The following is a 17332-nucleotide window of genomic DNA, read 5'->3' on the forward strand; positions in this document are numbered from 1 at the left end:
AGGGTAATTTGGACCCTAGCAACCAGATTGCTTAAATAGCAATCTGGAGAGCTGTTGCATAAAGGCTAAATAACTCAAAAACCACAAATAAAACATTGACACCAATTGCAAATTGTCTCAGAATATCACTCTCTACATCATACTAAAAGTTAATTTAAAGGTGAACAATCCCTTTAACTTAAAGGCAAACCACCCCTTTAATGAAGGAATACTCTCATGGGAAGCTAAAAGCACTAACACTATTGGTGGATAAGTAAATTTTTGAGCTCAGCCACAAACTCCCAGTAAATGTCTATTGTCTTTGTGTCATTTAGTGTTTTATGGTAACAATACAGCAATCGCTTCTAGAGGGTCCCATAAACCTTCCCAAGCGTGTGCTTATGGGTCTTCTGAATTATTATTATTATTATTATTATCAACATGTTTTTTTTAGGGATGCACGGAATCCACTATTTTGGATACTGACGAACCCCTGAATCTTTCGCGAAAGATTTAGCCGAATACCGAACCAAATCCTAATTTGCATATGCAAACTAGGGGTGGGAAGGGGAAAACATTTTTTACTTCCTTGTTTTGTAACAAAAAGTGACGTGAATTTGCATATGCAAATTAGGATTCAGAATCGGTTTGGCCAGGCCAAATCCGAATCCTGCTGAAAAAGGACGAATCCCGAACCAAATCCTGGATTCGGTGCATCCGTAGTAATTTTAGAGCGCCAAGATATTGCGCAGCTCTGTAAAGTAAATGTGTTTATACAAAGAATTGCTACTAAATAATGTCTCACACAGGAGCCACTTGCAGGTATAGTGTCATTTTATTGGGAAGAGCCTGCACCTAGTTAGTGTTTGCAATATATATATATAGGGTCACAATGAGAGAAGCACAATAGCAGATTGCTGAACTACAACTCTCAGCCTCCCCCCTCCAGCAGCTAAAGGACTAAGAGCTGGAGTTCAGGAGAAGCTGGAGATTCCTATAGATGAAAACTGCTGTTCAGACCAACTTGCTTTTTTTTTTTTTCCTGGAAGTCACAGGCAAGGTTTGCCATGTCTCTGCATATAAATAGGAAGTCAATGAATGTCAGGTGAACATGATGTGAGGAAGTGCAACGTTCCGTTTGTTCCCACGTACAAGTCTTATTTTCTGTGCACTGCAAACTATACGAGTTATGGGTTTCACTGGGACGGTCGATGTTATTTCTTCTTCTTCTCCTCTGCAGTTTTCTCTTCGTCCCAAGAAAAGAACAAAAGGGGAAACATTCCTAGTATGCAGCCAATGGACACTCCTATTGCTTTGCCCTGGAAAACAAATACGTGACACACGGCATTCAGTTTTAACTATTTGGTATGGATTTGTCTCCAACACTGGGACGTAGTTCTGTAATGTTCTGGTGGAAGGGAGAGCGGCTGGGAGTTCATTAACGGTCACAATTCCCAGTAGCCAGAAATTGGATAAGATGAAAATAGAAGTAGGTGATGCATATTGTTTACATGGGCCTCTAAAACTTACATTATATATTAGCATATAATGCACATATTAATTACTTGACATCAACAGCCTTTTAACACCATGTAGGTTAAGGTACTACTTAAATCTGCTCATAGCCTGTAGAAAGATTCTATAAAACTACAGTATGTCATTATAGGTGCTTTCTGTACTAAGCACAGGAACAGCCCCTAAGTTTGCTCATAGTCTGTACAGAGAGATCCCATAAAACTATGGCAGCATAGGTATTCCCCTGTACTAAGCACAATTCAGCAGGAACAGCCCCCTAAGTTTGCTCATAGTCTGTACAGAGAGATCCCATAAAACTATAGCAGCATAGGTATTCCCTGTACTAAGCACAATTCAGCAGGAACAGCCCCTAAGTTTGCTCATAGTCTGTACAGAGAGATCCCGTAAAACTATAGCAGCATAGGTATTCCCTGTACTAAGCACATTTCAGCAGGAACAGCCCCTGAGTTTGCTCATAGCCTGTACAGAGAGATCCCATAAAACTATGGCAGCATAGGTATTCCCTGTACTAAGCACAATTCAGCAGGAACAGCCCCTAAGTTTGCTCATAGTCTGTACAGAGAGATCCCATAAAACTATGGCGGCATAGGTATTCCCCTGTACTAAGCACAATTCAGCAAAACCTGTTTAATATAGCCTTACATTCCACTAAAATATAGAAATTAATAAATTCAGAACACATACCCCTAATAATGATAAAAGTAGTGCCAAACCCCAATATCTTGCACTAAATATGAAAAGGTATACCCAATGAAAGTACAGTCTATAATAATTGCACATACCAAGTGGGCACTAACACGCGTTTGCCACATATCTGCTTGTTTTGGTGTCAGGTCAGGGATCGGCAGACCCAGCCTAGAAGATATGGCTTCAACATAACCTGCAAGGCTAAAATACAAATAGATTAAGAATATGCTGTGTTAATATGTTCTGATTCAGTTATTATTCAGTCTCTCATACTAAACAGCTATAACAGGACTCTTTCCACCACTGGAGGAAACTCTACTGTAAAATCCAGAACTTATTTCTTTTATGATGATTTGGTAAGTATGACCGTGGACAGTGGGGTTGCAGGAGATTTATTTGGATTCTGCCAGAGCTTTTGAAACAGTGAGCATAAACAACTGTTCTCTAAACTAAGTATTTTGGCCTTACTAATGTTGTTTGCACAAAGATAGGAGACTGGCTACAGGATTTTGTACAGAGGGTGGTTGTTAAAGGATAAGGAAATTTAAACTAAAATAGTAGCTAAAATGTTCTTCTGTACCAGCCCAAGGCAACCAAAGCCCTTTAGCATAAAAGATGTGTCTCCAAAGATGCCCCAGTAGCTCCCCATCTTCTTTTCTGCTGATTCACTGCACATGATCTGAGCTGCTGTCACTTACTGAGCTTAGGGACCACTCACAATATACAGTACACATAGAATAGAAATGTCACACTATAAGGCTGATTAGTAATTAATACAGATAATTACTACATGGCAGCACAGAAACCAGTGCAATTAGCATCAGAATGTAATAATCAGCAAACCTGTAGCATCAGCTTATATTACAGCCAGGGAAGCTCATTTTCTGCTGGATAATTAGTGACGAGCCCTAAGCTTAGCTTCTCAACAGCCAATCAGAGCCCACTGAGCATGTGAGTGTCACAGACACTTTCCAAGATGGTGACCCCCTGTGACAAGTTTGAAGTCCTGGATCATTGCTGCTATTGACAAGCTGAAACTTTAGGCTGATGCAATAAGTTCACTATATGAAACATGGCATTTTTAGCCCTATTCATTTTTTGGTCTTAGTTCTCCTTTAATGATAAGAAAGTTGGATTTGCAGATGACACAAAACTATGCAAGGCCAATTAATTCAATCCAGGATATGGCACCTTACAGATGGATCTTGACAAACTGGCAATCTGGGCAGCTAAGTGGCAAATGAGATGTTGATAAATGTAAAGTCCTGCACCTGGGATGTAAAAATATCCACTTATACCCTTAATGGGACTGCACTAGGCAAATCCATTATGGAAAAGGACCTTGGAGTCCTTGTAGATGATAAACTTGTCTGTAGCAAGCAATGTCAGTCAGCAGCATCAAGGGCAAATAAGGTCTTGAGCTGTATTAAAAGGGGCATTGATTGACGGGAGGAGGGGGTCATTCTTCCACTTTCTAGAGCACAGGTAAGGCCTTCTCTGAAGCAAATTGGAGAGGCTTTAGTTGTGGGTTTTTGCCTTCCTATGGATGATATCCATCAAACGTATTCTGCTTAAGGGTTACTACCCGTGTTTAATGTCAAGCCAAAAAAAGGTTACGTTTCAGGGGCGTACCCCTTCGCCAGGTACGGGTACACCCCTGAAAGGTTGTAACCTTTTTTGGCTTGACATTAAACACGGGTAGTAACCCTTATGCAGAATACATGTGCTGGAGTACTTCGTTTGCATTGAATATTGGAGGTGCCGTCCTCCTCTGCCCCAAGCACCGTGTATGATACGGAGAGACCAGGTGTGCACCTGCATCCTTTGGCTGATCTATGATATCCATCAAACCCTCAGGTACAGTGTAAATGTTATGTATACACATTATAACATAAAACTATATGTTTTTTGTTTATTCATTTAAGTCTGTAAAACTTACCCAAGTCCTGCTAAATCTGACACTAGGTTTCCTAAGGCGGCAGCTGCAGAAAGATACAAAGACTGTGTTAATTATAATTATTTCAGGACTTTACTTAATACAGAAACCTGCCAGTCATTGAATATTGTAAAAGCAAAAAAAAAAAAGGAACAGAAATTAACAGAATGATACAGAAGATTCCCCTAAAAGAAACAAGTCAAAGGCTGAAGGGATAAAAGGAAATAACACAGCATTGGCTGTTTTCTTTATGGGTTTCCATATAGATATTCTAGAAATCCAGCCCAAAAGAATCTGCATTGGCTCAAAAAAAAAAAAACAAAAAAAAAAAAACAACATCTTTAAAGTCCACTGCTTAAGAAACCTTTAGTGCTTTTTGTAGCTGCAATCTCACCATAATTATGGGAGAAGGCATGTAGCCGAATTCTTCCTCCCAGGTAAAACTTCTGTATAATGAATTTTATGGGTATTAGGGATGCACCGAATCCAGGATTTGGTTCTGGATTCGGCCAGGATTCGGCCTTTTTCAGCAGGATTCGGCCGAATCCTTCTGCACGACTGAACCGAATCCTAATTTGTATATGCAAATTAGGGGTGGGGAGGGAAATTGCGTGACTTTTTGTCAGAAAACAAGGAAGTAAAAAATGTTTTCCACTTCCCACCCCTAATTTGCATATGCAAATTAGGGTTCGGATTCGGTTCGGTATTCGGCCGAATCCAAAAAAGTGGATTCGGTGCATCCCTAAAGGGTATACTAAGTAAGCAGATTTGGGCAAAGCATGACCTGCCACGATGCTTTCAGGTAGAACTGTAGTAGCCAAAACCCTTTCATGGTGGTCAGTGCTTCCATCCACAATTGTGGCAGATCATGGGGGGCACTATGTGTGCCAATAATGCTCTGCTTGTGGCCGATCATTACACTTTGGGGGCCACTATGTATGCTTTGATGTGTGCACCTTTTCTCCACTTTCGGGAGAAGCAGAAAAGCATAGGTTACTTGTAAGCAGACAGCCGTGTGTGTGTGTGCATTGTGGTTTACATTCACCTTCATTATCAAGAGACAGAGAATGACATGGACCATGTATTCTACAAAACAAACTTTTTTTGGGTCCCTAGATTTATCTGCCCATAAGAAGTCTTGTAACAGTCCCATTAATGTTGTTGTGACCCCCTGTGTCTGTCAGTCTATCATCTAGAGCAGGGATACCCAACCTTTTTTAACCCGTAAGCGACATTCAAATGTAAAAAGAGTTGGGGAGCAACACAAACATGAAAAAGTCCCTTGGGTGCCAAATAAGGGCTGTGATTGGCTATTTGGTAGCCCCTATGTGGACTGTCAGCCTACAAGAGGCTTTACTTGACACTATACTTCATTTTTATGCAATTAAAACTTGCTTACAAGCCTGGAATTTAAAAATAAACACCTGCTTTGAGGACACTTAGAGCAACATCCAAGGGGTTGGAGAGCAACATGTTACTCACAAGCTACTGGTTGGGGATCACTGATCTAGAGGAAATGATCTTTCTCCATCAGGAGACAAGATGCCTCTTTTTCTTCAAGCCTTCCCTTTAATTGACACGCTGTCCCTGTGCTCTGCACCATTTTATATACAGTAAATAAGATGTGCAGGTTTGTCCTTTACCCAAACTGTCTGACATAGGATTTACCTTCCTAAGAACTCAATGCCAAGGCTATAATGGGCATGTGAGCTCCCTAATAAGCAATCAAGGCCATGGATAAACATCCCCTTCCATTGTGCTTCTAATAAGGATTAATTATATCTTAGTTGGGATTAAGTACAAGCTACTGTTTTATTATTACACAGAAAAGGAAATCACTTTTAAAAAGTTGGATTATTTGGATAAAATGGAGTCTATGGGAGATGGCTTTTCTGTAATTTGGAGATCTATGGTTAACGGGTATCCGGATAATGGATCCCATACTTGTGTCTTTAACCGTGTTATGAGGGAAGGAAGGAAACTGCTGAACGTCCAAGGGGAACTTCAGCTGAAAACCAATACTATAAACTATTTACCACCTATATTAGAGAGCAAAATATATTATAGTCGTTATCAATTCTTTTTTTTTTTTTATATTAGAGTTGTCAATTTTGTTACATAAAAAATGCATGAAAATCGGATGGAAATACCCGAAAATCGTGAAAATCTGATTTTTTTTCCCCCCCAGAAAGCAATGTTTCGGGAAAATGTAATAATAAATAAGTGTAAGAAACTCAAGTGGATTTGATCGGAGTTTGTAGCAGAAAAAATAAAATCGGACTTAAATAACCCCCTTAATGTTTTTGGTGTTTTGATTTACAATTAAGGTTAAAATGCTAAATGACACAGACCTAAATTATTAATGCATCAAACTTGTTGTCTACAATGAACTGAAGAAGATTTATAAAATGGGGGGGTTAGTATGAAAAACCGCTGCTATTGGATATAGAAGTTTGAAGAGTGAGAATTCAGACTTAAATCCTGTTGTTTGAAACCCTTCCCAAGTAGTTAGATGAGCAGAACCACAGCCAATAGCAGAAAAAGAAAAAGTGGAATATAAACGGCACTCACCTGCCATGGTGGATATTCCTAAAATGACCCCAATAGACAGTTCTATCTGTGTCCCCTGCAATCAGAAATAAATCAGTAAGAGGAAGCAACTCCCGGTGAGGTTGGGAAACAGAAATAAATGCAATAAGGATTAGAATCCTCAGAGTGTTACACAGATACAGAACAGCAGATCAGATCATCATGGGTATAAAAGCTCCAGCGCGGAAATAAAAAAAAACTTGGATCATAAGCGTTCCCCATAATTATAACTGAGCCCCTGAGAGATATTCCTATAATTACAAGCGCAGTTACAGATCAAATCAGTTTGCTCAGAATCTTGTACAAAATTATAAGCCGACAGCCTTGAGGGAAAGGTGTTCATGATGATTGCTTAAAGGAGAAGGAAAGCTACGGAGGCATTTTATTGCCAATAGATTAGCCGCAATAGTGCAAGATATAACAATGTTTATTCTGCAGAATGCTTTACCTTACCTGAGTAAACAGCTCTAGAAGCGCTGTTTGTTTAGGGTAGCAGCTGCCATTTTAGCTTGGTGTGACATCACTTCCTCGCCCTGCTCACTCATAGCTCTGGGCTCAGATTACACAGGAAGTAGTTATGTTGATGTCGAGAAAACTCAACCCGCACACAACCCAAACTTGCTTGCACCCAACCCAAGTCCACCCGTACCCGCCTTCTCCCCTCTATTTATAGACCTGTGCCACCCCGCTAATGACATCACCAGAGCAGCGGGCGCATGTTTATAAAGCTGGAAGCCAGCAGTGTATGGTCGACCCGCAAGTATTGTGCCAAGGTCGGCCCTAACCTGCCCAACCCACAGGTAAACCCACAGGATTAATGCCGGCCCACCCACATCACTAATATGAAGGGGAGGAGGAGAGGGATAAAGGAGCAAACTGAGCATGCTCAAGGAAGTGCTGTCGCTGCAAACCATGACATCATCAGAAGAAAGGGGCAGAAAAAAGTCTTTAAAAAAAAGTGTGTAAAAGAGTAAAATTTAGATAATATAAGACAGAAATCTGACCCAAGACCACATTTCTGCACTGGAAAATCCTACCCACATCCCTCCGTGTGACCCACTTTTTCTTCAGGTGACCCCGCGGGTACCCGGCATGAGACAGAACTCTTATCTCAAGTCTCCTAAAATTCACTTAACCATTAAAGGAGAACTAAAACCTAAAAATTAATATGGCTAAAAATGCCATAATTTATATACAGAACTTATTGCAAGAGGCTAAAGTTTCAGCTTGTCAATAGCAGCAATGATCCAGGACTTCAAACTTGTCACAGGGGGTCACCATCTTGGAAAGTGTCTGTGACACTCACATGCTCAGTGGGCTCTGATTGGCTGTTGAGAAGCTAAGCTTAGGGGTCGTCACTAATTATCCAGCAGAAAATGAGCTTCCCTGGCTGTAATATAAGCTGATGCTACAGGTTTGCTGATTATTAAATTCTGATGCTAATTGCACTGGTTTCTGTGCTGCCATGTAGTAATTATGTGTATTAATTACTAATCAGCCTTATATTGTGACATTTCTATTCTATGTGTACTGTATATTGTGAGTGGGTCCCTAAACTCAGTAAGTGACAGCAGCACAGAGCATGTGCAGTGAATCAGCAGAAAAGAAGATGGGGAGCTACTGGGGCATCTTTGGAGACACAGATCTTTACTGCTAAAGGGCTGTGGTTGCCTTGGGCTGTTACAGAAGCCCAAAACATAATGTACAACATTTCTAGTTACTTCTTTAGTTAGGCTTTAGTCCTCCTTTAAATAAACCCAACAGGATTATTTTGCCACCAATATGAAGTCATGCAGCTTATTTAGGGTCAAGTACGGTTTTATTATTACTGAGAAACAGGATTTTTTTTTTTTAACTTTTAGTATATGATAGAATGGCCATTTCTAAGCAACTATTCATTTACCAGTTATAACTCATTCATATTCCAGTCTCCTATTCAAATCAGTGCATGTTGCTAGGGTAATCTGGACCTTAGCAACCAGATGGCTGAAACTGCAAACTGGAGAGCTGCTGAATAAAAAGCTAAATAACTCAAAAACCAAGAATAATAAAAAATGAAAACCAATTGCAAATCGTTTCAGAATATCACTCTCTGCGTCGTACTAAAAGTTAATTTAAAGGTGAAGAACTCCTTTGAAATGGAGTCTACGAGCGACGCCTTCCTGTAATTCTGAGCTTTCTGGATAACGGATACACATGCACTAGCTAAAGCAATTAATTGGGTCATTGCCAGCTGTTACGAAAGAAAAGAAGCTAGAAACATGTGTGCTATGTTCAGCTAAAAAACAGCAATATCAGATTCTTTCAGATCAATGAAGATCTTATTTAGGATCCTGTATCTGTGGATGTTACTTGTATATAAATGCAGCTTGCAGGCCTAGCTCTGTTCTCACCTCTGTCACAGTCTCAAATTGTCCATGTGCCACACGTGTCCTGCTGCCCTGCTATAGGGACTATTATAAGCCTCCGTGACTGAGCAAAACTTTCCTTACATGTATCCATTACCCATCACATTGCTTGGCATCACAGCCACAAGGACAAGCTGCTCAAAATTGCAAGGAAAATAGAAATAAAGAACTACCAATCTCAATTATCATATATACAACCTATTCTCATTACAGATTATACTGGTATAGGATTTGTCATCTTGAAAATCATTAAGTAAAGTCTAAAATTGAGTAATGATTTACAGTATGCTTTCAAAGTTGACCCCAGGGGGTCACCATCTTGTAACTTTGTTATACATCTTTGCAAGACCAAGACTGTGCACATGCTCAGTGTGGTTTGGGCTGCTTAGGGATCGTCATAAATTATCAAAACAGCACAAGTCAAATAATATCTGCCAGAAGCCGATACAGCAAGACTGATTAATAATCAGAATATACAGACTGCACTGGGTCCTGTTTTCATGTAATCTAATGTGGATTTTATAGTTTTTGTATTGTTTAATACAAACTTTCTCCAACTCTGCAGATCCAGTGGCTGCAGCAAAATAATCCTCCAAATAGAATCCCAGTTTATCTGTTTAAATCTGGCTCCATGATCTTTGTCCCTGCAGCTGGAGTTGGAAACAGTAAAGGGGGTGTAAAGGCAAAAATAAAATCCAATACAAATCTCTACACAGTTGCCGACTGCTCTACAGGGAAACAAACAAAGCTGCTTGAATTCTGTATGGCTGGAAAGTAAGGCGGGGGCTCCCCCTGCTGTTCATAAGTATGATTGTTTCCCTGCAGAGCAATTAGGGACCGTCTGACAATTCCTATCCTTAATTAAAGTATCTTGGAGATAGGTTTCTTTTTCATTAAATTAAAGTAAAAATTGGATTTTATTTTTTTTTGCCTTTACATGCCCCTTAACCAGAAAACTCCTAATTATGGGAAGGCCCATTATACTCCATTATAATGAAACCATTCACATTTTTAAAAATGATTTCCTTTTTCTCCATCACAATAATAAAATAGTACCGGTATGGGATATGTTATCCGGAAACCTGTTATCCAGAATGCTCGGGACCTGGGTTTTTCCGGATAATGGATCTTTCCATAATTTGGATCTTCATACCTTTAAGTCTACTAGAAAATCATATAAACATTAAATAAACCCAATAGGCTGGTTTTGCTTCCAATAAGGATTAATTATATCTTGGTTTAGATCAAGTACAAGTTACTGTTTTATTATTAAAGGGAATCAGTTTTAAAAATGTGGATTATTTGGATAAAATGGAGTCTGTGGGAAATTGCCTGCCTGTAATTCACAGCTTTCTGGATAATGGGTTTCCAGATAATGGATCCCATATCTGTACTGAAACTTTAAGAGAGGATGTAAACTATAAAATAAAGCTTCTTAATGAAAAAGAAAATATACATCAATTAAACATGTTTCATGCTTTTCAAGTTGGTAGATTGCAATTAAAAGCAGTATTTGTTTGACCCTTGCCGCACTGCTGGTTTATACAATGAGGCAGAGATCATCCCTCCTCCTCCAGACAAAGACCCACTGCCCACATAGCCATACACAGTTCTTCATGGCTCACAGGGAATTACACCGGCAAATATAGGTATGGGATCTGTTATCTGAAAACTCGCTATCCAGAAAGCTCTGACTTATGGAATGATTGTAAATTCTGAGCTGATGGCTAAAAAGATGCAAAGAGAGAACAAAAGAAAGCGAAATCAAAGAGCAGAACAGAGAGCACAAAAAGGGAGAATATGGAGATATAATGGAGGATAAGAAATGAAAAGAATGGAAAGGCAAATAAGGGAGCAGAACAGAAAATGTAACATCACCATGTGATGGAAGTTAAGATGAAGTTTAAAGAATGCACCGAATTGTGCAAGATAAGATTGATAGATAACGATAGATAACGATAGATAAAGATAGACAGATAGATAAAGATAGACAGATAGATAAAGATAGACAGATAGACAGACAGACAGACAGACAGACAGGAAAAGGCAAAAGAAAATGAACATAGAAACATGGGAATTTGCGAGACAAAGGCTATATAAAAATAGAGAAGGGAAATGGAAAAAGAAAAATGTACCCATTAAAGGAAAAGTTCAGTATAAAAATAAAAACTGGGTAAACAGATAGACTGTGCAAAATAAAAATAAAAAAAGATTTCTAATAGAGTTATCTAGGCAAAAATGTAATGTATAAAGGCTGGAGTGACTGGATGTGTAACATAATAGCCAGAACACTACTTCCTGCTTTTCAGCTCTCTTGGTTTCCACTGATTGGTTATCAGGCAGTAACCAATCAGTGACTTGAGGGGGGGCACATGGGTCATAACTGTTGCTTTTAAACCTGAGCTGAATGCGGAGGATCAATTGCAAACTCACTAAACAGTTATGTCCCATATGGCCCCCCCCCCTTACAGTCACTGATTGGTTACTGCCTGGTCAGTGGAAACCAATAGAGCTGCAAAGCAGGAAGTAGTGTTCTGGCTATTATTTTACACATCCAGTCACTCCAGCCTTTATACATTACATTTTTGCCTAAATAACTATATTAGAAACATTTTTTATTTTGCACAGCCTGTTTACACAGTTTTTATTTTTATACTGAACTGTTCCTTTAAGGTCAAATGTGAAGTAAAATGCTAAGTTTCCAGTAACACTAAAAGCATTTCTTACACTGAAATATATGACTTGCAGTAAAAATATGGGCTGAGGGCATCAGAATAGAGTGCAACACCTATTCCTGACCCTTAGCATTGATTTGCTTTTCAGATTATTCCCCTGCAGACATTGCAGTTAGATGCTCAGCTGGATAACCCATGTCAAGGACATAAACAGCACCCAAGGAATAGGCCCAAGGTGGCTGGCCATGACAATTCCTCCCTTCTGCTCCTACGTCCTTAAGAGTCTCATTTGACCTTCCACAGAAAGTCAATTGAGTCACTATAAATAGGGGGCAAGTGAGACAGTGAGGAGTGAGCCAGCGCTTCCACTTGGCCTTCTGCTCGGCTCTCCGGCACATGCACATTCTACTCCCGGCAGCTTGTAAACACTCCCTGACATATTCTGGAAACGGTAAGAAGCCATGTATCCATCAGACTGACAGATCTGCAGAGCAGGGCCCATTAATCCTAATCATGAGAGTAATTAGTTGAATTGGTCCTCTCAGTCTGAGAACTACCCATTAAAGGAACAGTAACACCAAAAAATTAAAGTGTTTTAAAGGAATGACATTATAATGCAGTGTTGCTCTGCACTGGTAAAACTGATGTGTTTGCTTCAGAAACACTACTATAATTCATATAAACAAGCTGCTCTGTAGCCATGGGGGCGGCCATTCAAGCACAGGATACACAGTAGGTAACAGATAAGTACTACTATAGTTTATATAAACAAGCTGCGGTGTAGCCATGGGGGCAGCCATTCAAGTACAGGATACACAGTAGATAAATAAGTACTACTATAGTTTATATAAACAAGCTGCTGTGTAGCCATGGGGGCAGCCATTCAAGCACAGGATAAACAGTAGATAACAGATAAGTACTACTATAGTTTATATAAACAAGCTGCTGTGTAGCCATGGGGGCAGCCATTCAAGCACAGGATAAACAGTAGATAACAGATAAGTACTACTATAGTTTATATAAACAAGCTGCGGTGTAGCCATGGGGGCAGCCATTCAAGCACAGGATACATAGTAGATAACAGATAAACACTACTATAGTTTATATAAACAAGCTGCTGTGTAGCCATGGGGGCAGCCATTCAAAGGTAAGAAAGGAGAAAAAGCACAGGATACACAGCAGATAACAGATAAGCTCTATAGTATACAATGGGATTCTTCAAAACGTATCTGTTATCTACTGTGTATCCTGTGCTTGAATTATGATTTAATACATTCAGCAGACAGTCACCATTCCTGTCTATTTCAGATTATTCCAAGCTGCTCTTTCAGTTTTTGGTGAACTTTGCATTGTACCCCTTTACTTTATGGTGAACTTTGTCAGCCATTGTGAGAAATAGCACCAATAGAAATACAATCTCTGTTCTGATGAATAAGTTAATTTTCTTTGTACAACATGTTAAATGCAAGCTGAATTAGTTTTACTTCAAGCGGCTAAGAACACAAGTAGCATTTTAATCCTCAGAGTGCTGTAAAGAAGACCTGCAGCAGTCATAACTTGCTTGGAGACACTTCCCAGTGATAGGTTGGAAGCATTCAAACAGTTTCTTTACCTGCATTTGAATTGCCACATTTTTTTGCCAAGAGCTGTACAGCAATTACAAATTTGCCATATACTTAAAGGGCATGTAAAGTCTACTATAAAATAATGCTAGAAATGCTGTATTTTGTATACTAAACATAAACTTACTGCACCACAAGCCTAATCAAACAAATGATTTATATTTTCAAAGTTGGCCACAGGGGGTCACCATCTTGTAACTGTGTTAAACTTTATAAGACCAAGTCAAAATATCTGCCAGAAGCCAAAACAGCAAAAGAATATACAGACTGCACTGGGTCCTGTGTTGTCATGTAATCTAATGTGGATTTTATAGTTTGTGTATTGTTTAATACAAACTTTCTCCAACTCTGCAGAACCAGTGGCTGCAGCAAAATAATCCTCCAAATAGAATCCCAGTTTATCTGTTTAAATCTGGCTCCATGATCTTTGTTCCTGCAGCTGGAGTTGGAAACAGAGAATGTAAAGGCAAAACTAAATTTCCATTTTTACTTTATTAACTGAAAAAAGAAACCTATCCCCAATAATAAAATAAATAATAACAATAATAAATCTGTACCGTTTTTATAAGAAACCTGACTGTGACTGCTGTGGATACAAATCTCTACACGGTCGCCAGCTGCTCTACAGGGAAACAAACAAAGCTGCTGAGTTCTGGGGCTCCCCCTGCTGTTTGAAAGTATGATCCTTCCCCTGCAGAGCATTAAGGAAACATCTGAAGTAAGCATGTGGGCTGCTCAACTTTTTTTTGCCAGGATTGCTTTTAACTCCCAGTCCGGCACTGTTTCTGGATAATGGGTTTCCAGATAACAGATCCCATACCTCTATTGGGATATCAATAACAACACTCACCTATCGTTTTGCTTGAATGAATCACATGGCATAACTGATTTAGTAAAGGCAAAGCAAACACAGACACGAGAACACTAACATGAAGGCAGTGGCTTTGTTACCAAAAGCATGCCAGTCACTTCCCTTACTAATTAATAGACGATTCTAGGAAAAATATAGGAAATAGAACTTACGGCAGCAATCATGATGGCATTATCCAAGAAGCCAAATCCTACGAATGGAAGAGCATTGTGGAACAAAACTGAAAGGAAAAAAAAAAAGTTAAACTGCACAGAACACAGTGATGACCAACACATAGAAAGATGAAATACTTTGTTACTAAATTGGATCATTTCACATTTACAGCACCATGAGAGAGCAAAACGGCTAAATAAAACGGTGTAGATTTTTATATTTATAATTATACAAAAACTGAAGCTTCAATATGACACAGTAAAGTGTTCTGTCCTTGGGTCATTCATTTTATTCAGGAATGAACTTGAAAAGTTCTTTGCCAACATCACAAAATGATGCAGAAAAATATAATCCATGTAGGAGATTTTCTCTTAGTGATTCAGGATTGTGGCAATGTAGTAATTTAATAATAATATAATGAACTTGAAACACCTGCTGTTTATTTTCGCCTACTGGCGACAGTTGTCAGAAACTTTATCTTGTGAGCAGAGGAAAGTCTTGTGTTACCGCTCTACTTAGAACTGACCAGAGTTCGGCCCAAAATGTACAGCAGGTAATGCTACTGTTTCAAATTCATTATTTTAGCAGAGTAAAAACTGTTAGGCGGTTATTTATTAAAATTCAAATGCACTTTTTTAAGTGGGGAAAAAAAACTAGAATTTTTTTGAGATTTATTATACCCAGAGGATGGAAAAAATCTGAATCCTAAAATCCTCCATCTCAGACCTGTGAGGTTGTATATAAGGCAATGGGAGAGGTCCCTATCCTATCTGGAAATTTCTGTGGTCCGCGCTGGAATTAGCCCGACTATTTCAGGCAAAACTCTGAAAAATGCAGAACTTTTAGGGAAAAAGCCCCACAAAAAACAACTTTTTCGGGGGGGAAATCTGCAAATAATCACACGATTCGGATTTTTGCTAAATTTTAACGAGTTTCCCCTTGATCTGATTAAATTGTTCTTTTTTTTTTAATAATAAATAAGGTCAAATCGTAGATTCTAGTTTGCACGCACTTTTTTTAAATAAAATTATAAGAAAAATTCGGATTTCGATAACCCCGATCATGTCTTGAAAAGTAGAAAAAAATAGAGGGGTTACATTTACATTATATTAATATATGCAAAGCTACTTATTTTTAGAATGATTCAAACATTCAGTTTACTTGGGAAAGGCCTTTTCTTTAGTTTTTATGACATTAGCAGTTTTACATGGCTAAGATGATTCATTTGTAACAGGAGCACCCATGTCTTCTTCTGGTTGTTCTTCTACTGTTCTGGTTCAGGTGTGAACACAAAGTAAACTGAAAAGCCAAATTCAGTAGAGAAAAAAAAAGTAGGGATGCACCGAATCCACTATTTTGGATTCGGCCGAACCCCAAAATCCTTCGTGAAAGATTCGGACGAAAACCGAACCGATTCCTAATTTGAACATGCAAATTAGGGGTGGAAAGGGGAAACATTTTTTTACTTCCTTGTTTTGTGACAAAAAGTCATATATATGCAAATTAGGATTTGGTTTGGAAAAGGGCCAAATACTGGCCAATACCGAACCGAATCCTGGATTTGGTGCATCCCTAAAAAAAAAAGTCAGCTTTTCACTCCACTGTACATGGACACTGGCCAGGGGCTGAATAATAGATTTAAGAACATTTGCCACAACACAGTTATTATAACATTAGGTCTCCTTTAAAGGGGTTGTTCACCTTTGAGTAAACTTTTAGTATGATGTAGAGAGGGATATTCTGAGACAATTTGTAAATGGTTTATTATTTGTGGTTTTTGAGTTATTTCGCTTTTTATTCAGCAGATCTCAGGCTTGCCGTTTCAGCCATTTGGTTGCTAGTGTCCAAATTACCCTAGCAACCATAAATTGATTGATTAAGACACTGGACTATGAAGAGGAGAGAGTCTGAATAGAAAGAGTAGAGATAACAATAAATGTATAGCCTTACGGAGCATTTGTTTTTAAATGGGGTCAGTGACTCCATGGGGTCAGTGACTCCCCATTTGTAAGCCAATGAGAAAGAAGAAGGAGGCAAATAATTCAAAAACTATAAAAAAGAAATAATTAAGACCAATTGAAAAAAAAATGCTTATAATATACTACAAGTTAGCTTAAAGGTGAACCACCCCTTTAAGAAACAAATGAAATAGTTGTCTTGTGGAACTTCTCTCCTCAGTTCCATATCCCAGTGTGGCAGAAACAAGATAAATGAGCAGAGAAGTGTCATCGGATGCCTCTTGCATCAGTAACAGTTACATCAGTAAGCTTCTGGCAGTGTAAAACTGCTAATATCATCAATAGCACTTTAAGCAACTTTACAGTAAATCAGTAACAACTCTACATCTCCCCCAGATGTCATTCAACGCAAGTCTCCCCTACCACTGCTTAAAGGAGAAGCTGCAATAGTGCAAGCTATAACATTATATTTATTCTGTAGAATGCTTTACCATACCTGAGTAAACAGCTCTAGAAGTTGTCTCAGTTTGTTTAGGATAGCAGCTGCCATATTAGCTTGGAGTGATATCACTTCCTGCCAGAGTCTCTCCCTGCTCACTTATATCTCTGGGTTCAGATTACAGCAGAGAAGGGAGGGGGTGAGAGGAGCAAACTGAGCATGCTCAAGCCCTAGCCCTGGAGGTTTAAGCTGAAAACAGGAAGTCTGATACAGAAGCCCATGAGTACACAATAGAAGGAAAGAAATGTGGTGTTTCTTTTGACAGAGGACTCAGAGCAGCATTACTTTGAGGGTTTACTGGTGTATTTATATAGACCTTTCTGATAAGGCTTACTTAGTTTTAACCTTTCCTTCTCCTTTAAGTCCTTCTCTAGGAAAGCTGGACTTGCCGTTTGGGGATCTACTGGTTACATGTAGAA

General features: G+C 39.0%; 1 protein-coding gene across 2 annotated transcripts in view; it reads right to left on the reverse strand.

Moving 5' to 3' along the window:
- Positions 1 to 795: 795 nt before the first annotated feature.
- The window catches only part of LOC108719407 (transmembrane protein 65), a 47547-nt gene continuing 31010 nt past the window's right edge, over positions 796 to 17332 (reverse strand). For both annotated transcript variants that reach the window (XM_041566634.1, XM_018268255.2), the window contains 5 exons: positions 14456 to 14523; positions 6710 to 6764; positions 4142 to 4184; positions 2298 to 2403; positions 796 to 1298 (listed from right to left, as the gene is read on the reverse strand). In XM_041566634.1, coding sequence (XP_041422568.1) covers positions 1194 to 1298; positions 2298 to 2403; positions 4142 to 4184; positions 6710 to 6764; positions 14456 to 14523 — 377 coding nt within the window. In that variant the 3' untranslated portion in view covers positions 796 to 1193. The remainder of the gene's footprint in view (positions 1299 to 2297; positions 2404 to 4141; positions 4185 to 6709; positions 6765 to 14455; positions 14524 to 17332) is intronic.

This window comes from Xenopus laevis, chromosome 6L (genome assembly GCF_017654675.1).
Source record: "Xenopus laevis strain J_2021 chromosome 6L, Xenopus_laevis_v10.1, whole genome shotgun sequence".
NCBI classification, from domain to species: Eukaryota; Metazoa; Chordata; class Amphibia; order Anura; family Pipidae; genus Xenopus; species Xenopus laevis.